The sequence below is a fragment of the Pelodiscus sinensis genome, chromosome 2 (assembly GCF_049634645.1).
Source record: "Pelodiscus sinensis isolate JC-2024 chromosome 2, ASM4963464v1, whole genome shotgun sequence".
Classification (NCBI taxonomy): Eukaryota; Metazoa; Chordata; order Testudines; family Trionychidae; genus Pelodiscus; species Pelodiscus sinensis.
In genome coordinates, this window is record NC_134712.1 from 120032518 (window position 1) to 120059454 (window position 26937).

A 26937-nucleotide genomic window follows, 5' to 3' on the forward strand; every position below is an offset into this window, starting at 1 on the left:
TACCACAACAATATTTATTAAAAACAAAATTAATACATGATAGTCAATATTTTCATCATCTTTCCCTTTGTCCTTTCTCAGGTCAGTCCCAATTGTCTCCTGGTCTTCATTTTATTCTGGAGATGACCATTTGCTTTCAACTCCTAAACCTTAAAATTCTAATGTCTATGAGACAGATGTACTTCCTTTGGCAAGGAATGTGAATGCACATGTGGTCAGACAGGATAGATTTATATTCTAGGCACGAAGACTTGGAATAGATTCTTTGGATGAAATCTTGGCCCCATAGAAATCAGTATGAATTTTGCCATTGACTTTAGTGGGGTCAAAATACCACCCTTGGAAACCACATGTTCATACTCTGGAATAATTCTATAATGACCAAGGACACGTGTTAGAAGACAAAGTACATACATACAATAGATTGCATGACATGTATTGTATGTCTTTTAGATGAGAGCTTTAAAAAATCCAGCTTTTTGTGGACACAGAGAGATGTCATGGCATTCTGTGGCAGTGTTGGCCAGTTCTTCGCCACAGTTTTCTCATCCCACTGATGAGCTACAATACTCTTCCATGGAGATAGCTGCTCTTCTGTAGCACTGTATGGGTATAATAGTCTAAAATAATATGAATCCAAATTGCACTCTGTGAATTGAGAAGCAGGAAGTACACTGCACAAATGGAATGGGAGAGGGATAATTGGGATTCATTTCTAGTGCTACCCCCAGTACTGGGAATGAGCAAAGGTCACTGTGTGAAAACAAAGCGTTAATAGTACCATGAATGATCTGTAACATACAATAAACCAGTCTAATTGCAAAAAAGCTAGGTTTGATTTCCAAATATTTTAAGCGTGTCTGATTCTATCACAGAGTGTCTTCATGGTATAAAAATAAAAAGTTTCTCTTCACACTACTAGCCTTGAAAAGTAGTATTGATAACACATAGCATATATAATCTGGAGCCAATAATCTAAGTCTGATCAAAGACCACAATTTAAAGGGATAATGTTTCAGATATGAAACCAGAGGAACAAAGGTAGAGTGCATTTAGAAATCGCCATTCAAATGATTGGATATCTTGGTTTCTAGTGCCACCTGCTGCAAGAGCACTAGCTCTTTTCCCCACACTTTTTCTAATTTGATCTAATGAGAAACTTACAAGTGTATTAAAAATAAATCTGGTTTTGGTGAATTACATAGCCCAAATAAAAGCAAACAAGTGATATAAGGAGATTGTTGTATTCATGTAAAATTAATTTAGGTACAGCGAATCTCTGCTTATATGGAAGTTGTTCTTTGTGGGAGGAGCAGTCATGGTGGGAGAATGGGGAACTACTTTCAGCACAAGACTTTTCCTCTCTAAATATTCCTCTGATGGTGACATCAATGATACAATTCCCCTGAATTAAGAGAAAAGGGAAAGTTTGTTCACTCAGAAGATTAATCATTCAAGTACTCTAAATTAACATCCAGCGTGCCAAACACGGAGCGTAATATATTCAGAACCTTTTCTTGAATAAGGTCTACTTGCTCTGAAGGACAATAGTCATCCAAACTTGATCTGCAACAATGATTTAAAAAAAAAAAAAACATCCATAATAAGAAAAAGACTTTTTGAATATTTTGCACATGAAGAGCCCCTTATATCCAGGGATTTCAAAGCGCTTAAAACACTAAAAGTTCTGCCAGTCCCTTGGCCTCTCTGCGGAGTCTTTTTTTCTAGATCTCCTCTTGGTCTTGGTCTTGGTCTTAGAAATATCTTCCTCTTGGTTTAGGGTCTCCACAGCTGTAATTGTGCCTGGATTCCCAGTTTACCATCAGGCTTAAGGTCCTGTTTTAAGGAACTTTCCTTTAAGTCTCTCAACTCTAGGCTCCCGCATCTGAACTCAGCACAGTCCTTCACTTGCTGAGCATTACCATCAGCTACCTCCCCACCCCCATTCCCAGCCCATCAGATCTGTCGATCCTTCCTGAGAAAACCTAAACTTGAAAGACCCCAGGTATGGGAAGGGATGGTCCCAGCACACACTGCCCTTAAAAGGAACAGGTCACCCTGCTGCATGTAGGAAGCTCCACAGTACATTGAAAATCCTTTAGTGCAATACAGGCTGGCTTGTTAAAGCATATTTACTGCCAGAGCTTGCCAAGCGGCGGTGAGCCCCACTTGCCAGCCGCGCGGAACCGCATGCTGCGTGGCTGCGCCGGGCTAAAATCTACTTGTCACGGGTGAGTAGATTACATTAATTGTCAAGCCCTGTTTATTGCAGCAAACAGATGTTAAATTCACTTTTAGGTTTATGATATTAACAAATATGTTCTTACCGAGCAATTGTCACAAGCGTGGGCTTTGGTAGTTTTTTCAGTACCTGCTTTACAGATTGTACGAGGCCCTCTATCTCCTGTTCAGTACTAACATGATGGGGGAGTTCAGAATAATCACAGGTAAGACCAGCCTGATGGACCTAAACATAAATTAGACACAGATTTCACTACTGCATAAAGTGGATGATTAAAATTAACAAGAAATGTTACTATTCACAAAACTGATCTATACAGAATAATACTTAAATTGTCTATAAGGGCTTAGCAGCTACTGTACTTCTTTAAAATAATTATTTATTACGAGTACAGAAATGTATTTAAAAGCACACACATTATTTGTATTTATACTTTTAGATGTTGCTAACTAGTTTAATTGCTTGTTGTAATGTACCTCCCTTTTCCCATCAGAGGATTCAGGAAGCCTATGGTGGTGAAAGCTAAGGTCTTAAAAAGAGGGCGAGGGTGGGAAGGACTGTTTCAACTTAAGTTTTGAAGTCTTTATTTAGAGAGCCAAATGAGTGATCAGTCTGGAACAGCAGCAGCTATGCACTCTGACCAATTAAGCAGTCTGCTTCCAGTTCCTCCGACCAATGACTTACCATTTCATAGTCAGGGGCTTCCATCCTGTTTTTCAAACTATGCACAAGCTGAACCAGTGGTTTCATTCTGGGGATAAAAAGAAAACACACTTTTTGACCAGCCCTAGTCATTACAGCACCAGACATACTGGAAGGGGTGAAGAGAAGTCAGTAGAGTAGCATAGCGAGACAATCTCCTATGTAAGTTGATACCCAACTCTACGTAAATGAGGTGCCCTTCTCCATACTTCTCCCAGATATGTAGGTTTGGGGGACTGGGTCTGCCCCATAGCTATCACACCTGTACTTAATGTAGCCAGAAACTCTAAGGATATATTACCATGGCTGGCATTGTGTCTCAGGAACAAAGCACAGGCTTCCTGGGACTTCCCCTGCTACTGTGGAAGAGGAAAAATGCCAGCTCCAAGGCACTGCTTTCTCACCTCAACCTGCCCCTGAATTCAGGCTGCATGGGACTGGGGGAAGAAGTCATTCTCTCTGACAGGACCTCCTTGTAGCTCTTCTAGATACCCCATGAAGAAGTTACTTTTTCATGGTCATATTAATTCTACCTGAGTTTCATCCATGGTTGTTACTCAGAAGCCACAGTGGGACTTTGCTAATGGCATCACTACAGGTGGGAGAAATATGGGGATTAGGAGGTTCACCATGGAAGAATGTGGCTTTTGTCTAAACTGTTGATTGAAGAGAAAATTTTGAGTAGGAAAAATTGACAATGCTTATTGGGAGCTTGAGTGTCTCATGCTTTTTCTTGTCTGTGGACTAAGCTTATCAGGTAGCCTCCATCTCCCATGAGGCACTGCTGCCTCACCTCTTGCTGAACCACAACTAGTCACTTACATCCCTAGTGTTGAGTCACTACTCCACAAGTCGCTTCTCCCCCTGGTGGCTCTTCCTACATTTGAAAAGCAGAGCTGCAGCGGGGTTAGCTCCCAGGGCCAAAAGCTAACCTGCTGCGGCTCTGCAGTTCCCCCTTATCAACTAATCAAGTAGTCAATGAAAATTCCATCGACTACTTGATTAGCTGATTAAATGCAATTTAACATCCTTACACAACACATGACAGGAGATGGCAGTCTGGCTGTGAAACCCAGTTTGCAGAGGAGACAACTGAATGGCAACTCCCAGGCAGCGCTGTGGCACTATTACTAAACTGAAAAAAATGTAGATGTTCAGTTTTGACCCAAAAACGTCTATAGAAAACAGACACTTTTCAACTAGCCCTTGTCATTACAGCTCCTTTAAAAGTCATTTTGGAGGGGTAAAGAGGGATAAGAAAAACAGCACGAAGAGACAGGATCTCCTATCTCAGTTGATTACCACGTCTATGTAGATGAGGTACCCTTCACCATACTTCCCCCGCAAAAGTAGGTTTGAGGACTGAGTCTGCCCATCACTGAGTCCTCAGTCCTTTCCCCCAATCACCCTTCTATGCCCTTCCTTAGGGTTTTCTAGATAAGGTCAAGATTTGGCCAAATGTTTTACAATTATAGTTTGGTGGCATAGAACATGAAGTATCAAACAATTACAACTGCTCCTCTTGCACATCGGCAATATTTAAAAATAAACATCCAACTATTCTGCCTGCTGTTTTGCATTAATTTTAATTCTTAGTATTCAGCTCTTTTAAGTGTTCACAAGCCGCCATCCGAGCACAGCAAAACTGTTCAAACACAAATGTTCTCCCTCTCTAAATTGCTTCTACTAACACTGGAAATGCCAGTTTCAGTCACCACCTTTATTAATGCAGGAGAGGGCAGTTTTTCACAGCTGCAGTTTGGAATTAATGAAGAAATATTACAGATTTCTCCTTACAAATTCAGTGTTCTGAAAGTATCCCTGATTTCAGATGCAAGCAGTAAGAACTAAACTTGATTCCTGGACATTCCAGCTGATCATTCCACAGTAGGTGGAGTTTGCCCCTCATCCTACATCCATAGAAAGGAGGAGGGATTTAGTCCTTAGTAGCCAGGAATCTTGGGAGTGCCAAGAGAGGCCAGGTGCATCTGCAGAGAGATGCCACCAAGCTCCCGTATTGACTACTATCTTAGAAGTGTAGTTCACGTATGAGGATTCCAAAATCACTAAGGCTGAATAGTTCTGCCTTGACTTACTTGGGTTCCCATTCAGAGTTAGTGGAAAAATGTTGTAGAATGCAGCTACCCCTCTTGCCTGACTCTTCCATACCCCTGGGATCCAGGAAAATGGTGAGCCAACCAAGGATATCCACTATCCTGTTCTGCCCCTCCTTCCCTACTCACTTTCAGGTCAGAGATGATTGTGACAGACCATTTGACATTCCTTATGATAATATGCTGAATCATATCACGTAACTGGACTATGCTTTATGTGTGATACTTCATGTTAGATATCATTGGAAATGTTGTAATCTACTGAATATGATTATACCATTTGCATGCATCTATCATTCCTATATTTGAATGTTATTAATGTAGACATGCTAAGTGACAGTCATTAGAAATACTCCAAGAATTTAATGGACCAATACTCAGGACAATGATCTGTGAACAGAGGTGTTTTTCCTGTAAACCTGTGAGGAGGGGCTGTGGGGGCTCCTACCAAGACATATGGCCATGTCAGCTAATGCTGGGATCCATCTTGTATGCTGTATTTTCCCACAAGAGTGGAGGGAAAGTGAAGACTGAACTCAAAGGAAACCAAGCACTACAAGAAACCAAACTGAACTTTTTCTTTTACCTTGGAACTTAACTGAACAGAAGACGAGCTTACTTGCTTCTGTGACAGGGTCAGGCTGGAAGGCCAAATCAGAGAATGAGAAAGGCAGCTCGAAAAGGCAGCAAAGGCCCTGGCTAATGAGGAGCAGGGGAGATAGGGCTGCTGTAAATCAATCAGGGCCAGCTGTTCTCATTTGAGGCCGCCAAGGAGCCCTTTAAAAAGAGGCCTTCCCTGCTGGGAGGGGGGGAGAGTGGGAGTGAGATGAGACCAGAACAGATAGGGAGAAAACCAGAACAACTGAGAAAGGAAACACCAGAGACAAGAGAAAAATGGGGGAAGGGGGAGAGATATAAGGAGCTCCAACAAGGGATTCTGGGCTCCCTTTTACCTGTCAGCCTGAGAATCCAGCTGGTAGCTGGAGAGAACTGTTTACCCAGCCCAGGCCGTCCCAGGGGCACCTGTCCCTACGCCCTCTATAGCTGAGAGACAGAAGCTCAAACCCCGGCAAGGGCATGTAGGGCCAGTGTCACACTACCGAGACTACCCAGATTGTGGACTGAACAGGGCTCTGGGACACAGGAGTATGATTATCCTGCTACACCTGTAACTGAAGGTTCTTTGAGATGTGTGATCCCTTCCTGTATTCCACAAGCTACTAGCTGACCAGAGGGTTTTCTTTTAACTACTGAAATCTCTTACCTAGGATATGAAGCCCATCTTTGTAGAGTCTCTTCATTGTCATCGTCACATAAATCTGCAAAAGCTGCTTCCAAATCTTCTAGCTGATGGACACGATTTTCAACGCAGTCTTGCAAGCCCTCCTTTGAATGAACACACATGTAGATGTATTAGGAGCAATCCAAGCATAGGGCCTCATTTCCTTAGTTGAAGGACACTTTACTCAGTGGGTCAAATCCTCAAGTAATTGGTCTGATGGGAATAAGGGACCAGGGATTTCTGGGTGGCTGGTTTGTGGAATATGAGATCAGAATTAATGACCAGATTATCACCTTCAGAGCAATGCAGAACAAAACCCATCTCTGCCCAATAACAACAAAATGTTCTGCATCTATAGTTTGAAGTCTGGGAAGAACTAGAAGTATGTTGGATTAACTGCTGAATTTGTTTGTAAAGCTCTCAAATGTCATGATGATGAATGAAATATGAACACTTAGCAAGAGATGAGCAGTTTTGCCTCAATTAAAAAGTAGTACAGGTTTTTAAAAGCAAAGCTGGACACCTACTGATAAATCCAAAATTATTTTTATTTCAAAATGCACTATGCAAGTTGGAGATTTTTCAGCCACCTTCTGCCTGGACTGCATTAAAAAAGAACAATGAATTCTAGTTAAATGCCTCTTTCACTTGATTTCCGGGAGAAATCTATGGGAATCCATGAGAATATTGGCATGAGAAAACATGCAAGTATTTACAGGATCAGATTATAACAATATCAAATGATAGACTGTTTCATATCACGAGTATGAAAAGATGATCAGCACATTAAATGTAGACAGGAAAAATCACTAATATTTGACAGATTTTAAAATAAGGGATATGACAATTCTGTTTAGTTGGGAACCTGTCAGTTGCTGTGTCCCTGGGAGAATGTCAGCAACTAAACTACATATGCTTAAATGATAATATGAGATCCGATTCTGAGAGGTGCCACTGAAGTCACAACAGAGCATGGCATAAAAAAGTAGGCAGGTATTTTGAATGTAGCATTGGGGGATCAAGATTAATGGAAGATGAATGCATCAATCCCCCTCTACTTCTTTGAAAGATATGAATATTTTATAATTTAGCATGCTTCCAATTTACATCTAAATGCATCTATCAGACACAATCAAGAAGGGTGACTAGTGATTCAATTATATGTGCAGAGCCCAGATCTGGGCACAAACACCTCTGCTGGCTTCTCCACCTCCATCACATAGAAGTTACACTTCTCATTACTAAGTTTAAAGTGCGGTGTGATGCTACCCATGTCTTATTCAGCATTGCCCCTCCTAACCTTGTTCCTCACAACAGTCAGTGTCTCACACAAAGATCCCCATAACATCTTCCTTTGATGCTTCCTATGGCTACAGCACCCCTCCCCCGTCCCCATACACTTGCTACTTCCACCCTGATGCCTATGAGACTTTTGATGACTGTCAGACAAATATGGAGAGTACTGTAGGAATACATTTACACACTGATATTTACAAAATTGTTAGCACAACTGTACGTTTTGTATCTGCTTTGAGTCTTGTTTACGTTGTAACATCTAGGCTGGGATCATCTCAACTTTTTTCCTTTGGAAAGTTCCTAGTGTAACAGCCATCATCTTTGTTGTCATTGGGAACTGCACTAAGAGCTAAGAACATGAGTCTCTAAGGTGAGCTAAACAGTAGCCTAGTTGGCAGCTGGAACATGCTGATATATACTGTGAATCAGGAACAGATGGAGAATATATAATACCTACTAAAAAGTAGGTTACGCTACAATGATATAGACACTTCTGGGTATAAATAAATTGATGATAATACACTGAACGCAGATCAGCTATTTGTCACATCCCAACAACAAAGAAGAAATAAACTAAGGAGGAAAAGTAGAAGTGGAAACAAAAACACCATGGAGGATTTGTTTTTGTTTCACTTTTGTAAATTAGCATTTTGTTTACACACATTAAATTTTACATTCACACTAAATCTCTGTGCAGTTAACAGAACTGCCTAAAAATGTATGTTCGAAAAGCTTTCTGGATGCACTACAGAATAGCATTAAGCATGATACATGGCTTAAAAGGCAACCTGTTCATGAAGCATCTTTCACAGTTTTCCCTCGTGTGTCTCTGCTTCTTGTCACAGCTAAGGATCTTTGCAGTGTAACCAAAAATCATTTTCACATTCCTCACCTACCTCAAAAAGAAATACTGTACCTCTGTTGGATTTCTATCCGGCTTCTTAAAACTGTACAGCTCTTGCAAAATCTTGTATTCCTCCTTTAAGGAAACCAAAAAAAAGTATTTCAGGGGCTTCAACGGAAACATACTGAAATGGAAATACAGTGAAGCAAAACTTTCTGATTCCTGTACCTCCAAAGGCAAGCTACTTTTATAACAGACTTTAACAAGATAGCCTCATTCAAGCAACACAGCAGAAGGCATTCTATATGTGCTCATGATGAAAAGGCTCTGTGGCTTGAGAAGGCCACTCTGCATGACTTCATCTCCCCTACAAAAACATTTTGACCCAAATCAACAAAGCACAAAACCACATGTAAAACGTTCAATTTGACCTCAGTGTAATTAGTAACACCCTTAAAAATCAAGCAGTACCTGTCCCACACTCGCTACACTCATCAACCCGCCTCTCTCTAGCTGCTTTTGTGGCCAGAGAGTGTGACGACATCATTTTGTTACCCGGCAGGACATTTTTTTTTATAGAGAGAGATTATTATAACGCCACCCTCCTTCTCTCTTTCTTTTCATTCTGAAGTTGAAGAGCTTTCTTTGCAAGTTGTCTCAATGATTTCACACAAATGCTAAAACGGAAGGACATCAGACAGTCTGAGCAGAAGTTATACATTTATATAAAGGGAAAGGATGACTTGAGTAAACAGTAAAAGAAAGATAAAAAAATGCCCAAGTTGGGCTATGACCAGTGCATACACTATCCGTGAGGAAAAAGGGATATGGGAGCTTTAATTACCATTAGCAAGTTGCATCTTGGGCCCAAATTTTCCAAACTCGGTTGCCTAGTTGACAAAATCCAACTTTAGGCACCTCAATAAAAGTGTTTTGATTTTTACAAATAATGAGCACCTAAAAATTCCGTTTAAGACATAAGATTGGATGAGGCCAACTAGGTCATTGAGTCCAATATCCTACAATAATAGGCAACCCTGTCATATAATCCATGAATAAATGTATTAAGATCCATCTGAAAATGAATTAGCCTTCTTCCTCCACTGCTATGGAAGGCTGCTCCAAAACTTTATTCCTCTGATGGCTAGAGACCATCTGATTTCCAGCCTGAGTTTATACTCATTTGTTCTTGTGTCAACATTGTCTTTTAGCTTAAACAGCTCTTCACCTCTCCTGCTATTTACCTTCCTCGTGTATTTAGAGAGTGCAAACACTCTCCCCTCTCACTCTTCATTTTTCTAGATTAAACAAGCTCTTTAAGTTTCTCCATGTAAGACAGGCAGGGCTGGTGACAGGTTTCGGCAATGCTGGAGGGGAGGAGGACCCTGGCTGCAGCGCCTCCACTCCCGGAAGAGGCAGAGCCTCGGGCAGAAGGGGTGGAGCTAGGAGCTAGCATCTTCCAGCCAGCCCTCAGTGCTGCCCAGGGTTCCAGCAGTGATTTAAAGGCCCAGGGGCTCTGGCTGCTGCTACCTGGCACCTTATTAAATTGCCAGGCCCTGGGGCAACAATCTCATTACTCTCCCCCCAACATTAAAGGCCATGAAGACAGGACTTCCATTCCACTCATTATCCTAGTGGCCTTTCACGGTACCTGTTTCGGTTTGAATTAATCTTCCTTGAATACAGGTGACCAGAATTATACGCAGTATTCCTGATGAGGCCTTATCAGTGCCTCGTAAAATGTTAAGAAGCGGGAAGTTAGCCAATCGAGTAGTCAATAGAATTTTTATTGACTACTCGATAGGCAGTCAGCTCAGTCCTGGCTCGTGCTAGGTCCAGGACCAAACCCTGCTGCAGCTCTGCAATCTAAAACATAGTGGGAACCAGGGGGTAGGTGGCAGCAGCCCCTGCCTGCCCCTCTGCTGCTTCTAATAGAGGCAGAAGTGAGGGGGAGGGGCACCATAGAGACCGTGCTGGGTGAACCAGCTTTTAAGTTGGCTCCCCCCACCTTACCTCGCTGCCTCTAATACAGAGGCAGCAAGGGGGAAGGGTGCAAGTAGTTGACTCGACTACCTGACAAGCCAAGGCTTATTAGGTAGTAGACTACTCTCTCATATCCCTAACAATGACATTACATTCCTTTCCCTCTGCTGGAAAAAAAGGCAATGAGAGCTGCTGAGCGCTCAGCATTACTGAAAATCACTTCTTATGTTTCAGAAAACATCAGTATAGATTTGGACCTGGGTTTGACATTTCCAGTGAAAGGCAGAACTATGGCAAATGGAGGCCTTTGTTCAGCATAGGGATGTCAATGTTAGACAACTACATGATTAACTGATAGCTCTGGGCTTATCGGTTAATCTTGTCGACTACATGCACTCTCCCCTCCTTGCTGCCTCTGTATCATAGGCAGCAAGTGACAGGGGGAGGGTGTGGGAGCTAGCTTAAAAGCTGGTTCCCCACGAACACCAGACACACCTGTCCTCCCCCCCCCCCCCGTACCTCACCAGCCCCACGCTGCTGCCTCTGATAAGAGGCAGTAGTGCGGAGGGTGAGTGGACAGGCTGGAGCTGATACATGCAGGAAGCACCTGTGTGTGCTGACTCCATGGACCTGCTTCCCCTCAGCCCTTGGGATGGGAGACAGGCAGGAGCTGGTTCCCCCCCAGCACCAGCCCCCCGGTGCTGCCTACCACAAAGCAGGGGTCCGAGTTCCCCAGAGAGAGGGTGCTCTGTATCCCATGGAGCAGCCTCGTCCACTGTGAACCTAAGCCTGCTGCAGACAGAGGCTGTTCCATGCCAGCAGCCCATGTTCGTGGGGGGTCTGAGTTCCCCACAGACAGAGGTTGCTCTGCACAGGCAGGCAGCTGGTCTGCATGGGGAGCTGTTTTTTTAAACTGGCTCCTCTCGCAGACTAGCTCCCACCTGGCAAACTACACTGCTGCCTCTGATAGAGAGGTAGCAACGCGGGTGGCAGGGGCTTCCCTGGGAGTGGGGCCAGGATTGGACTGGCTATTGGTTCCACCTCCAGGAACTATCAAATAGTCATGTAACTGCTAAGATTTCATGCGGTTACCCGAGTATTCAATTCTGAACTAACATAGTTCAGCAATGATTCAAAAGAGCACATCATTCACTGCAGCACATGGGTTTTCTTCTCAGGCATCCCCATCCAAATATTCATATTTTAGCAACTGATTATCTTAGCTAAGGTTAGTTTGGGTATATTTTTTATAGCAATATGAGAATATCCCTGAACTGAGTGGTATAGCTGCAGGATATTAACAGTTGCATTCTCTGTGGTGTTCACGTTTGTCAGAAAGATAATAGGGGCATATGTTATATTCACCTGGGTGTACATTTCTTTGAATGGATTCTTAACTGAAAAAAAATCTAAATCAATATCTAAAACGTATGCATCTCCCTTTTGTAGTACTTGAAGAACATCTTCAACAATCTCCATCAATTGACATGCATGGTTTCCAGGAGAGCACGAAGGCAGGGACTCCAATTTGTCTTGTGTAAATGTTTTCTCTTCTCCCCCTTCAGCTTTTGAATCTGATAAGTCACCCCTGGGAACTTCAGCCTTTGATGAAGAGGCAGTAGCGGTGTTTGCTGTATCTTCTGTATTTAGCTTCAGTCTCTTTGCAGCAAATATGTCATCATTTTTTTCCTGACTGCTGGATGTTTCAGTAGGAGTAACAAGAATGACATTCAAATGTAGAGGCTTCTGGTTTTCTAGCTGATCAGCAGGGACATAAAGACCATCGCTTAGAAAGTAATGATCTGTACTTGTAACCCTGGAATAGAGAATTGAGCATACTTAGTGTACAATTTAACTAGATGAGAAACAACCTCATGTTAACACTTACCTATATTTACAAGTAAGCGATGCTGAGAGAGTAAAGTGGGAGAGTGTGTGTGTGTGTGTGTGAGAGAGAGAGAGGGTATGTCTACACTACAGCGCTAATTCGAACTAAGCTAATTCGAACTAACGGATCCAGACTAAAAAACTAGTTCGAATTAGCGTTTTGCTAATTTGAACTTGCATGTCCACATTAAATGGACCCTGAACCGGGGTTAAGGCTGGCCGGAAGCAGTGCCGGCAGGACATCAGATGAGGACTTAGAGCGTGGAGCTGCTGTCTCAGGATAGCCGAGGGCTGTGCTTAAAGGGACCCGACCCCCACCCCGGACAGACAGTTCTCAGGGGTGCTCCGCTTGCAAAGCAGTCCTGGCTTGGAGTGCCCGGACTACCCACACTGGGCACATCACACCACTCGGCCATCAGACCGGCTGCACTTGCTGCAGGCTGCCATCTGGGGAGAGGGGGCAATTGGGGGGCTGCAGGAGAGCTTCCACCCCCAGAAGCCCGCAGAGCCACCCCAGTCCTCCCCATCGGGAGCTCGTACCCCATTCCTCCCTCACCTCCTTCCACTTACCCCTCCCTAGCCCCCCTTCCTGATGTACAAAATAAAGGACAATTGTGTTCAAAAATGGAATCTGTCTTTATTGAACAAAACTGGGGGAGACTGGGAAAAGGAGATGGGAGAGGGGAAGAGAGAGGGTGGGAGAGGGGAGGGCAACTACAATGATGAGGGGTTTGGAACAGGTCCCATATGAAGAGAGGCTAAAGAGACTGGGACTTTTCAGCTTAGAAAAGAGGAGATGGAGGGGGGATATGATAGAGGTCTATAAAAGCATGAGTGGGGTGGAGAGGGTGCATACAGAAAAGTTCTTCATTAGTTCCCATAATAGAAGGACTAGAAGACACCAAAGGAAAGGAATGGGTAGCAGGCTTCAAACTAGTAACAGAAAGTTGTTCTTCACAAAGCAAAGAGTCAACCTGTGGAACTCCTTGCTGCAGGAGGCTGTGAAGGCTAGAACTAGAACAGAGTTTAAACAGAAGTGAGATAAAGTGATGAAGGTTGGGTCCATGGAGTGGTATTAGCCAAGGGGTAGGAGTGGTGTCCCTGCCCAAAGTTTGTGGAAGGCTGGAGAGGGATGGCACGAGACAAATGGCTTGGTCACTGTCGTCGGTCCGTCCCCTCCAGGGTCCCTAGGGTTGGCCACTGTCGGCAGACAGGCTACTGGGTAGATGGACCTATGGTCTGACCCAGTACGGCCATTCTAAGCTCAGGGCTCAGGGTCGGGGGTCTCACTGGACCACCTTGATTTTCATGCAAACCTGCTCCTGAGTGGCCAGGCTGGCAGCTCTCCTGCCCTAGACGGCCGCTTTCCTGTGCCTAGTGCGGAGGTCGTGGACGAGGTCCACGATGTCCGCACTAGACCAGGCGGGTGCCCGCCTCTTGCAGTCCCGGGCAAGCTCCCGGGAGCCGCCAGCCTGGTCCCGGGAAGAGGGGGAAGGCTGGGGGGCATTGGGTGGCTGGCTTGGGCCGTGCTATGTGCAGGGTCTGGTGGCTGGGTGCTGGCAGGCTTGCACCTGGCACGGGCACCGTAGCCAGCCCGTGCCCCTTTAAGGGCTCCGGGGCCGGGAGGGGGGCAGACGAGTTTCCCTGGGGTTGGCCAGAGTGGCCACCAGGGAAAGCTGGGGAGGGCTAGCCTCCCACTAGTTTGAATTAAGGGGCTACACACCCCTTAATTCGAACTAGTAAGTTCGAACTAGGCTTAGTCCTCGTAGAATGAGGTTTACCTAGTTCGAACTAAGCGCTCCACTAGTTCGAATTAAATTCGAACTAGCGGAGCGCTTGCGTAGAGCCTATCAAAGTTAATTCGAACTAACGTCCGTTAGTTCGAATTAACTTTGTAGTGTAGACATACCCAGAGAGAGTTATAGGCAATGCAATATATACACACACATTATGATTATTTTTAAAGATGTTGTCACGTTACATTTAAAACAGAGTTGTCAATATACACGTCCCCATTTTACAGATGGGGGAAATTAACCCAGAAAAATGAAAGCCCAAGGCCACTTAGGAGATCGGTGGTAGACATGGGAGTAAATGACGTGTCTTCTTTATTTTGCTATCCCTTACAAGAAGGGTAGGGAAAAATAGTTTGGATAAAATTATTTTTATATAAAATTTCTTTATAAAAATAATCCTATTTAAAATTAAATTTGAAAATATCACTTCTGTTCTATATTTAGCTTTTCTCAAAGTGCTTGGAACTAGGAAGACTATCAAGATGCAATCAGTGCCCAGACAGATTACACACACACACACACGCACACACACGTGTGTGTGTGTGTGCGCATCTGCATGTGTGTGTGTATATAAAATCTTTATCAAATGTTAAGACAACACAATCTATTTCAAGAAAGAGAACTCATGTTGTCTTTGATTTTTTTTGGATTCATAAATACCTTTCTTTAGAATTGCACCAATGCTAAATTAAGTAACTTAAAAACATACAAGAAAAGATTGAAGATTATATTATGAAAAATATTTCTGTAAAAATGGGGAAGAAGACACTGGACGGCTCAGGGAAACCTTAATAGGAATCTTTTACCCCTAGACTACCCAATCAAATCCAGCCACAGTCAGCAGTGTCCGCAAAATTGGGGACTATCTGGTGCTCTGTATGAAATTATTGGATGGCCTCAGTCCAGTTCTCAAGTGTTCAGAGGGGAGCAACTTTGTCATAGTCTGCACTAACTGGATGTCTCAGCTGAGATGCCAAAACTGAATGAATGAGGACTGCACTACTGCTCTTTCAACAGGAGTGTTGGGCCAAGCACGCATACACAGTATGCAGGGAAGCTTACACTGATACTGTTGCTGGTGCACTTAGTTTGAAGATAAATGCTGTTGATAGTACTAAATTCATACAAACCATGCATACCATGCATAATTGTTACCTCTCACCCGTGTGCTCATGCAGCCACTCAGGAGAGATTCAAATGCTGCCCAGCTGATTAGCACAGTGCCACAGCTAGGTTCGTTTCTACTAGTGGTGCACATTTGCAAATGCTTTGGCACACACAAAAATTATTCTGCACCCCAATGGAAAAAATCCACACATGGAGGGAAAAGATTAAAGAGAACATTGCCATGCATTCAAATAAAGTAAGATACAAAATGTTTTAGAAGGGGCAACAGATAAAGGGATGTTATTAAAGTTGATAGGCAGGCTGATATAATCCAGTAGTCCAAAGCAACTAGAACTATTGCTCCAAACAAATAACATTAATATACTGTTGGTTTGGTAAGCTGCTGAATTCCTCTTAAAACTCCTGGGGAATTATGAGCCAGATTGTGCTGCTGAACTCAATGGAAGTTTTACCTTCAATGACTAGCATGTCCAAACAATGTAAAACATTCCTGAAAATGTAAAACTGAGCTTCTACGTCTCTTTCTCTTTATACTCCCTTGAATCCCAAAAGACCATAGATAATTAGCTAATGAAGCTAAACATCTCCGCCTAGCTAACTTTTAAAATTAGTACACATGGTTAATTATAGATAGCTAAAATATTTGGGGCCATCATATCTTCCTGGTGAACTACCAAAAATAAGATCCAGTTACCTGGGATTTGTCTACCTAGTTCCAGATATTATGGGGGGGGGTTTCCACTGAAGAGAACATATAATTTTTTGTGTGGTTTCACCAAAACACAATATTTTGATGTTGATAAAATTAACATTTGGTGCCCAACACTCAAGAGTTAAGAGCCAAAAATTACACAACAAATTGGTATGATAAATGAAATTCAGTATGGAGGAATTTCAGTTTTCAAGTGATGAAGTGTTATGATGAACAATACTATAAAAAAATAATTTTAACAGTTGTGAAAAATAGGATGACAGCTGCACTCAGTGGGTCCAATTCTGATTTCGCACCTTTTTTATGCCAGTGAAGCTCCACTGAATCAACTGGAAATACACCTGATTTATACCACTATTAGCAAGATCAGGATCTAGTGCTGTGTGACTAAAGGGCAAGTTATGAAAGAAACAGCCAGACAATAATTCTATTTTTACTTGACTGGGAAAACAATGGAACAAATACAAATCTTTTCTGGTTAATAGTTAAAACAACCACACTTCACATATTGACAGAAACTATGTATCAAGAACGTTTTCTCTCTCTCTATGTAAGTATAAACCCCCCCGTTTCCTGCAGAACAACAGAGTGATATCAGCATATCACTCTACGTCCTGAAGCCCCTGCCCCTCAGCCACCCGGTGTCCTTCCTGCTGCCCTGGATGGTGCTGAGGGGTGGCAGCCATGCAGCCTACCCTGTCTCCTTGATGTTCAGTGGTGGTGAGGAGCAGGCGGGAGCCATGTGGCCTGCCTAGTGCTCCAGGGGGAGGGGCAGGGCAGGAGCTGTGTGGCCTCCCCAGTGGTCCAGGGGGGAGTGTTGGAGCTGTGTAGCCTCCACACTTCCTGGAGCCATGCAGCATCCCCTCTCTCTGGTACTGGGGGGTGGAGCTGCACGGCCTCTCCTCCCCAACTCCCCGGTGCTTATGGGAGAATGGGAGCTGAACAGCCGCCTCCCCAACCCCAGTGCTCAGGGGGAGGGGAGGGAGGCAGAAATGGTGTGGCCACCCCCCTCCCCATGGTGGGGGGGGGCAGGAGCGATGCAGTCTCCCCTCTCCCTGGTGTTGGGCGTAGGGATATAATAATGCAGTTGATTAACTGATTACAGGCAGTCCTCGGGTTACGTACAAGATAGGGACTGTAGGTTTGTTCTTAAGTTGAATCTGTATGTAAGTCGGAACTGGCGTCCAGATTCAGCCGCTGTTGAAACTGATCAGTTTCAACAGCGGCTGACTCTGGATGCCAGTTCTGACTTACATACAGATTCAACTTAAGAACCCCAGGCATCCCCAAGTCAGCTGCTGCTGAAACTGATCAGCGGCTGATTCCAGGAAGCCCGGGGCAGAGCAACTCTGCCTTGGGCTTACTGTAGTCAGCCGCTGGTCAGTTTCAGCAGCGGCTGACTTAGGGACACCTGGGGCAGAGCAGCTGGGGTGCTGCTGGATTGCTCCAGTAGCGCTGAGGAGCGGTGCTGTGGAACCAACCCAGCAGCGCCCCAGCTGCTCTACCCCAGGTGTCATGGGCAGAAAAGCCTGGTCTGCTGGGGGGGGAGGGGGCACTAGCTGCGCCCTCCCCCCCCCCCCCCCCAGCAGACCAGGGAGACGCGGAGCAAAGCCGCAGAGGACGCCCGCAGCGGGACAGCCCAGGCGCGCCGCGGCTGTCCCGCTGCGGGCGGCCTCCGAGGCTTTGCTCCCCGTCTCTCTGGTCTGCTGGGGGGGGGGGGGGGGGGGGCACAGCTAGTGAGACGGGAAGCAGCTTTTCTCGCCCCGGAGAACGCGGGCGGCGGGACCGCGGCTCATCTGGGCGTCCCGCCGCTCCCGTCCTCTGGGGCGAGAAAAGCCCCGTTCGTAACTGCGGATCCGACATAAGTCAGATCCGTGTAACTCGGGGACTGCCTGTAACAGATAAGCAAAAGCTTATAGGTTAATGCTATAGACTACACGCATTTCCCTCCTCCCCCCCCCCCCCCCCACACACACTTGCCAGTACATTTTTTAGCAGGCTGGCCAGCAGCCCAGCTCAGTTCCAGCTCGTGCTGGATCTGGGAGCTCAGACCACCGTCTACACAGGGGCTGCTGCCTCTTTATCAGAGGCAGCAGCACAGGGCAACAGTACAGGTCCACAAGGGGTGGTGGATTTTAAACTGGCTCCCCTCGCAGACCAGCTCCCACCTGGCATCTCATGCTGCTGTCTCCAGGGACTATAGAATAGTCGACTAACCAATAAGAATTCATGAGGTTACTCAACTATTCAATTAACCGATATTTCACATCCCTAGTTGGGGGCAGGTGGGGTGGGAGCGGTGTGAGCTCCCCCCGCCCGCAGGGGTCGGAGCCCTCCTCCCTTCCCAGTGCTCAGACGTGGGTGAGCGGGAGCCATGCAGCCTCCCCTGTTCCCAGTGCTCAGGGAGGAGAGCCCCATAGTCTCTCCCCTCCTCTGTGCTCCGGGGTGAGGGGTGGGAGCTGTGCGGTCTCCCCGCTCCCTGGTGCTCTGGGAAGGTGGGTTGGTTTCAACCTTTATCAACAGAACATTTGATCTGAGCTTAGACGTAACAGAAATGTGACAAGTGTAGTATAATTCTCTACAAAACAGCATTTATAAAAAGTAAGTGAAAAGTCCAATCTGCCAATGTAACAATTCATGAAACTTTTTTCATGATGGGTCCTAAAGAAGACATAGATACAAATTTTTAATTAGAAAGATGGATTTATCACCAGTTTTATCTAAGAATACAAGAAAATGTATATGGGAAACCGTAGAAGGGGAAAAATTAGATCTATAAGAATCTTACTACAAAAAATAACACATAAATTACCTGATTGTAGTGGTAGATGTATCTTTACCGACTAAAAAATCATGTTTTCCTTCTTTGATTTGCTGAGCCCAGATGGGATGAAACCATATCACTTGAGAAAAATGGCCAGCATAAACAACAGGCATAATCCAGTTCTCGATACTCAGCTCGCTGTAAATGAAAGAAGAAGAAATATGAAATTATATTATTAGTTTTCTCCATGTGGACAACATAACAACACAAAAAAGATTATTTTCATATACTGGGAATTTCATAGAAGTGTGTGATTTCCAGCAAGCATCAGTATTTTATATGCTTGTGGTTTATGCTAAAAAACAAAAATTTGACTATTATTTGATTATCCGGATTTTACATCATCAGGATAATCTTTAATCATAAATACTAAAAATCTTAGAAATTGTTATTTAAAATGTCTGTAACAATATTACAAAGTTGGGAGTTTGGCTTTGCAATATCTTTATAGTGCAGAAATGTTATCAATAGTCTTTCTCATAAATAAACTTGATTATAAACTTGCCATATTTATTGCTTCCTGTATGTGTCAAACATAAGAAGAATGAAATTAGTGTTTTCATCACCAATCAAAACTAGAAATAAGAGTCTGCTGACATCAATTTAACCCACCTTAGACATTACTTCATTGTTTTCTTGAATGTAAAAACAGACCAATTAACCCTTACAAAATAGTATTTGAATCACTATTAATACCTCAGTTCCTCAGTGGAATGACTCACACCACCAAACTGTCTGTTGCCTTACAAACCAATCCACAGAGTAGATATTGGATAATACAGCCATCATGATACCATTCTAGTCACTCACCAGTGTATTTGAAATTCTCAAGCTCCTCCATACCCTTTCCAATTACAAGAATGAAGGAAAAACATAAGAATGAAGCACAAAGATAACACAGTGCGTACACATATATCCACTATTGCATTGATCTTTCCTATATCTAAGCAGCTGTGGTGAAATCCTGGCCCCATGGAACACACTGGCAACATGCCCCTTTGATTTAATATGGTCAGAATTTCAACACTGAAGTTAAAACACTATTGCAGCCTTACTTAGGAAAAAAGGCTGATAGATTTTACAGAATTGAGAGGGGAAGGCATTTCATTACATTTATGTTTCAGATTAAATGACCGTTCGAGGCACTGACACATTAAAATGCTATTCAGAGAAACACTACAGTCTAACTGTTAAACAAGTGTATATTGCTGAACCATTAAAAAATGCAACAAAATCACAAGAACATTTTCATGCAAAATATGGAGAGTAACAACCATATTTGACCATAATCTTGAACCACAGAACATCCTTTGAACATGAACAAACCAGCTCTGATCATGAGTGAAAAACCCAAAAATACCCTCGGGGCCAGCTTCTGCTCATCTTGCTCACGCTTACTCTGAAGACAGCTCTACTGATTTTCAGTGTAAATGAGTGGCAAGAGTTGGTCCTTCGAGATTCTTGATGAGGGACATATGACATTACCTAAACAGAGCTTCTTTGTCAAAGACAGTATCTGCTGGCATGTTCACTGGAATAAGAAGGTCTGGATGGGAATCGAAGTGAACAAAGCTGATATTGCTGGCAGGGAGATGCTTTGAACCAATGGCACGATAGATAAAAGGCAGAACCTAAAAACAATATGAACAAAACGCATTAGCTGTTACCAGAGGGTTAAGAAATGCAATGTTGTTAATAGTAAAAATACTGGCAAAATATCATGTCTTGTTTTCTCAGGCCTCATAATTACAAGCAGAAGACAATGGAGCAGTAGTGCACAACTTTGCTGGTAACATGGATTAAGATAGAAACTTTCCCCAAACCCAGGGCTACATGTACAGTGGTTTGCATGTCATTTTTCATTTTTTTAACCTCCCTTTCATTCTGTCAGGACAGTCTTGTTTGCAGCAATGCTTTTCACTAATGCTTTGATATTACTCCTTTGATATTATTTCTTTTTTTCAAATTCATCTCCCTAAAAATGCTCCCTATGTTCTGTGCGAATCAAGCCCCATCCTGCTGGCCTCTCCAACTTCCTGGCTTCCACACACTGAAGTTCCTCCTTCTATACGTTTAGGATGGATCAGACTTTGATCTGTAAAAGTAGGTAAACACTGATTGCACTCTACAGGCACAAACTCATGAAAAATATTGTCATCTGTAATAAGTGAAATTTACTAATAGGCAAGAGAAAAAAATGCTGCTTGAAAACTTTAAGTTTGATTTAAGTTATTTACTTTGTATATTTTGATATTTGAGGTTGACTATTTGTCAACAATCATACATCTTTGACTTTTTGCATCTCAAGCATCATTAAATGATTATTGGCTGTGTAGCCCTGGAATTTTGTAACTAAGAAGTCAGTTAGTTATAATGAATGTATGTTATAGCAAAAGGTTTGGATTAAACTTAAACACAAGATGTGGGCCTCAGACAGGCCAGGCAGCTTGGTTAACTTAGCTCCAGCTCTGTTTGATGTTAGCATGTTCTGATGTTAAAGCAAAGGGATGGAACACTGTAATACGTAGTGATGTTAATATTAGGCAAGGCCTTGTAGTAGATAGAAAGAAGTTTAACATCAACAGACTATGTAACTTGGTTAAAGTGACTAGAAGTCACTTTGTTCCATGCTGCAATTCTCTAAATGTATTGTTTGGGTTAACGAGAGAGGAGAATGTTTTAGGAGAGATAAGTGTGAAGGCCACTGCATGCTCAAATGGACAGACGAGGGGCTGGAGACTCAGAAGCACCAAATAATTATCATCTAAGCGAAAGCACACAGACAACCCCCGTGGTGGGTAAAGAACAGGTTAGGAACTATTTAGAAAAGCTAAACGTACATAAATCCATGGGTCCAGACTTAGTACATCCAAGGGTACTGAGGGAGTTGGCAAATGTCATTGTGGAGCCTTTGGCTATTATCTTTGAAAAGTCGTGGAGATCGGGAGAAATCCCGGATGACTGGAAAAAGGCAAATGTAGTGCCCATCTTCAAAAAAGGGAAGAAGGATGATCCAGGGAACTATAGGCCGGTCAGTCTTACCTCGGTTGCTGGAAAAATCATGGAAGGGATCCTTAAGGAATCCATATTGAGGCACTTGGATGAGAGGGAAGTGATTAGGAATAGTCAGCATGGATTCACAAAGGGCAAGTCGTGCCTGACCAATCTGATTAGCTTCTATGATGAGGTAACTGGCTCGGTGGACATGGGGAAGTCAGTGGATGTTATATACCTTGACTTTAGCAAGGCTTTTGATACGGTCTCCCACAATATTCTTGCCAGCAAGTTGAGGGATTGTGGATTGGATAAATGGACGGTAAGATGGATAGAAAGATGGCTAGAAGGCCGGGCCCAGCGGGTAGTGATCAACGGCTCGATGTCAGGATGGCGGTCGGTTTCTAGCGGAGTGCCCCAAGGTTCGGTTCTAGGACCGGTTTTGTTCAATATCTTAATTAATGATCTGGATGAGGGGATGGATTGCACCCTCAGCAAGTATGCGGATGACACTAAACTGGGGGGAGAGGTAGATATGCTTAAGGGCAGAGATAGGGTACAGAATGACTTAGACAAATTGGAGAATTGGCCCACAAGAAATCTGATGAGGTTCAACAAGGACAAGTGTAGAGTCCTGCACTTGGGACGGAAGAATCCCAAGCATAGTTACAAGCTGGGGACCAACCGGTTAAGTAATAGTTCTGCAGAAAAGGACCTGGGGGTTACAGTGGATGAGAAGCTAGATATGAGTCAACAGTATGCCCTTGTAGCCAAGAAGGCTAATGGCATATTAGGTTGCATTAAGAGGAGCATTGCCAGCAGATCCAGAGATGTCATCATTCCCCTTTATTCGGCTTTGGTGAGGCCGCATCTGGAGTATTGTGTCCAGTTCTGGGCCCCCCACTACAAAAAGGATGTGGACGCATTGGAGAGGGTCCAGCGGAGGGCAACCAAAATGATTAGGGGGCTGGAGCATATGACTTATGAGGAGAGGCTGAGGGACTTGGGTCTGTTTAGTCTGCAGAAGCGAAGAGTGAGGGGGGATTTGATAGCAGCCTTCAACTTCCTGAAGGGAGGTTCCAAAGAGGATGGAGAGAGGCTGTTCTCAGTAGTGACAGATGGCAGAACAAGGAGCAGTGGTCTCAAGTTGTGGTGGGAGAGGTCCAGGTTGGATATTAGGAAAAACTATTTCACTAGGAGGGTGGTGAAGCACTGGAATGGGTTACCTAGGGAAGTAGTGGAGTCTCCATCCCTAGAGGTTTTTAAGTCTCGGCTTGACAAAGCCCTGGCCGGGTTGATTTAGTTGGAATTGGTCCTGCCTAGAGCAGGGGGCTGGACTTGATGACCTTCTGAGGTCTCTTCCAGTTCTATGATTCTATGGGTACGTCTAGACTACATGCCTCTGGCGACAGAGGCATGTAGATTAGGGTACCGGACATAGTAAAATGAAGCGGCGATTTAAATAATCGCCGCTTCATTTAAATTTACATGGCTGCCGCGCTGAGCTGTTTGTCGGCTCAGCGCGGCAGCCATGTAAATTTAAATGAAGGGGCGATTATTTAAATCGCCGCTTCATTTTACTATGTCCGGTACCCTAATCTATATGCCTCTGTCGCCAGAGGCATGTAGTCTAGACGTACCCTATGATTCTATGACTAACAGGGCAGACTGATGAACCCTGTGGTTAGTGGCAAGCACCCCTTGATAGGAAACCAATAACAACTTTCATCAGAAAGACAACACCCCTGAGGGGTCGTCAGCACATGGACATCAAATGACTGTGAGAACAACTTCTTCTCGATAAGCATATGTCGTAGGAAGACTGATTGTGATGTTGAATGACTAATTAAGGCCTGACAAAAATGCATAGACTTGCATGGAAGGAAAATCCTATAAAGGATAGGGTGTCTTATATGGTTCTTTGGGTTACCGTACTCCCAAGAAGAGCATCAGTCTGGACTGACAAGAACCCAGCTCCTTCCTCACATTTGACCTATCTTGCCAACAGGCTGGGTCAAGCAACAGACTGGTAACTATTCCATCAGCAGGGTGTGACTGTGTATGTGTGTGTGTGTAAATGCATGCTACTTTGTTATATTATCAATAAATGTGGCGTGTTGCCTTATCCCCCTGAAAAAGATCCCGTGTGCTTCTTTTAAGCATAACAGCTGATTCCAATGTATTACCTTTTCCCATAATTTCCTGCAACTGTGAAAATAACAATCAATAAAATATACAAAAAGAAAAATCTTTAAACCCATAATCTGGTGCATCTGTTGGAAAAAATGAATAATAAAGGCTAAACATAACCAGTGACATTATCCATCAAAATTAAACGCAAATTCGGTGAAACCTGCATTACTCAGGCTGTAAGACACTCTCACAGGCCCTATACTGTCAACATGGAGATTGCAGACATACAGCCCCCATACACACAAGAGACAGGGGGCAAGGCTAACTTGTTCCCAGTTTATGTGAGGCTACAGACTGGCAGAGTGAAGGGAGCCTTTAGGCAACTGACTCTGCATACAAGTTCTATGAATTCAGTACCCCTGCTTATTGCCAGCAGCACCAGTCACAGAAGACATATGCCTCTGTATGAAATGGGTCTCTTATGAGAAGCGTGCAAAGCTTTTAATGGGCCCTCTTTTCTTGGGTGAATTACACCTGATATGTTCAGCACAGGCCAAAAAGCCCATTTACTATGTTAAGACAGGTTAAATTTTTTTGTACCTTTTTGGATGTTATTTTACTTTGCCAGCATTTCCTAGATTATGTTATGGTATATTTATGGCAAAATAATGTGAAAATAAGATAGACATATGAATGACTGGGCTCTGATTTGAGCCTTTTCAGTTGCTTATCTTACTATATATTTTAGAAATGAGAGTCAGTCTGTGAGTCCATTTGTTCAAGAACTGCTCCTAAATAGTAAGAGCTATGCAGCTTCCTCTTATCATAACTTAAAGCAAGGTCAGGGTTTGGTTGTGCCAGGATAAGTGAATGTGCATGGAAGGTGGTTATTTCACATCAAACAGAAAGGGGTGTGAGAGAGAGCAGGGACCATTATAAACATGCATGACCACAGGGGGCCAGGAAGTGCCCCAGTGAGCAGCTTCTGGCTGTTAGTACGGTGCCCGCCACTCCAGGGAGCAGATGCCAGAAGTGAGTGCTGATCACAAGATTGTCTACAGAGGGGCTTATGATTTGCAATGCTCTGTGCTTCCACAAGTCAGACTGTGCATTTTCTATACTATTTCTGCCAGCGGAGGAGATAGATCAGAACTGTCACAAGGACTATGGGAGCAACCCCCAAACCTGTTCATTGGTGCATAAAGGAAATTCTGGGGATTGGGGAAGCTAATTCCCATTCAGCGATCTTGTATGGATGTGTCAAATACCTAGTCCCTTTACACAATGGCCAAGGTGGATAAATGGCATGTTATTTGGAGTGACTGCCTAAGCTGCAAGGCAATAATTATAAACTGAGTTTTTCATGCAGTTACCAAAGACAATTGGTGATGCAAAAAAGATATTTTGTATCATAGACTAGTACTTGTATAATGGCTACTAAAATAAGGGAGACAGCTAACCAGTACAGTATGTGCTAAAGGTGTGATGCAGTAGGTATCACAGTAAGTAACAATTTAAAATCATGTGTAGGTGCTCTGTTGTGATCTATGCTACAGACTTATGATGATGTACATGTCACCCAGAGTGTGAAAAATCAGCACACCTGATCAGCAGTTACATTGACCAAATTCCTGTTGTAGGAAGGACTATATCTCTGGCAGCGTTTCTGGTGTCAGCATGGGGGAAGTAGAGTACCTATGCTTGTAGGAGAAGTTCTCATTTGTGTAGATAGTGTCCAAGTGCCACAAGAGCACTGCAGCATCCATGTAAACTGTGCTGCTGCAGTGCTGTATGTGCTGACAAGCTCTTTATCTCACAGGCGTCATTCCTGCATAATAATTTGCATAGGTGCAACAGTGTAGTGAAGCAAAACACATGCCCAAGGATAAGTCTATATAGCATTGCAAATCTGGGCTAACCCTCAGATTTGATCCCACCCATGTCCACAAAGAAATCTGTCTAAATCAGGTCAACAAGCAATCAGGACCCAGGTCCTTTTGAGCCTAATGCCTGTCCTACAATACAGGTAGGTCAAAAAAGGCAGCTTATATCAAACTAATTCTATAAGCATGTACATCAAAATGTAGCTCCCACCAATGTAACTCACCCACTACTGACAACTTCAAATCCAGGAGAGGTGCAGTGTTTAGGTCGATGTCACTAGGTTGCTACAGTGTCAGTGTAGACACTGCATTGCTTACATTGATTGTAGCTGCCTTTCAGAAGTCACCCCCCAGTGCCCCACACCAGCAGCTCAATCATAGGTGCAAGCACTTAGTCCTGGAACAAGGACATGTAATGTAGCCACCAAACCTAATGTAATTACTGCTGTGGCTATACATCGTTGTAACTTAGGTCAACTTAATTTTAAAGTGTGAATTAGGTCCAAACTTTGTCTTGCAGCTGGAGACAGCTCCAGCCACAGGCTGAAGTCAGGCCTGCCTATTAACGTGGCTGTGCGAGCCCCAGAGCCAGTAACTGTAAAACCAGGTTTAGCATGTGGTGCCCATGTTCAATTGCAGGCTTGGAAACACAGAGCATGCACCGCAGGCCCCTCAGTCCCGGCCTTAGTGCAGCACAGGCATAATCTCAGAGATTTGGTCGTGGTGGGAACTGACTCCCAGAGACCCAGGGCTGGGCTGTGTCCCTTTCAGCGGTTCTAGCCCCAACAGCAGTCCCGGTGCGGGTCCCAGTTATCACCCCCCCCCCCCAGCACTTACATCCTGGTGATCCTCCACCACGCACACGGGCAGCGCCGGGTAGCTCCGCAAGCGGCCCGGCTGCCCTGCGCTGCTCATGGCGGCCGCGCTAGGCGAGCGTTCGGAGCCAAGAACTTTCGGGCCAGCAACGTTCTACGGTCCGAACGCCGAGGGCCGCGACGTTCCGCGGAGCACCAGCGTGGGACACCCGTGCGGCAAGGGGAGGAGCAGGGGGCGGCCCCCCTCCCCTGCCATGGGCCGGGCCGCCGCGCTCCGCAGCCGGGGCTCCCCCGCAGGGGAG

General features: G+C 44.2%; 1 protein-coding gene across 1 annotated transcript; it reads right to left on the minus strand.

Moving 5' to 3' along the window:
- C2H5orf22 (chromosome 2 C5orf22 homolog) lies at positions 1 to 26878 on the minus strand. Its single transcript, XM_006114259.4, has 9 exons — positions 26658 to 26878; positions 20296 to 20441; positions 18799 to 18948; positions 11829 to 12279; positions 8553 to 8615; positions 6323 to 6444; positions 2927 to 2993; positions 2328 to 2467; positions 1 to 1566 (listed from the first exon to the last, which is right to left on the minus strand). Exons 1-9 carry the CDS (start codon positions 26733 to 26735, stop codon positions 1446 to 1448), a joined length of 1338 nt encoding a protein of 445 aa, XP_006114321.1. The 5' UTR covers positions 26736 to 26878; the 3' UTR covers positions 1 to 1445.
- Positions 26879 to 26937: the final 59 nt, after the last annotated feature.

What these genes read in the sequence shown, in the direction of transcription:
- C2H5orf22 (XM_006114259.4), bottom strand. Translation starts at nt 26,735, where the DNA reads ATGAGCAGCGCAGGGCAGCCGGGCCGCTTGCGGAGCTACCCGGCGCTG. An exon ending in GACAAAGAAGCTCTGTTTAG is followed by an intron (nt 18,949 to 20,295) that starts GTAATGTCATAT and finishes TTTCATTTACAG; the next exon opens with CGAGCTGAGTATCGAGAACT. An exon ending in CGGATAGAAATCCAACAGAG is followed by an intron (nt 6,445 to 8,552) that starts GTACAGTATTTC and finishes GTTCATTCAAAG; the next exon opens with GAGGGCTTGCAAGACTGCGT.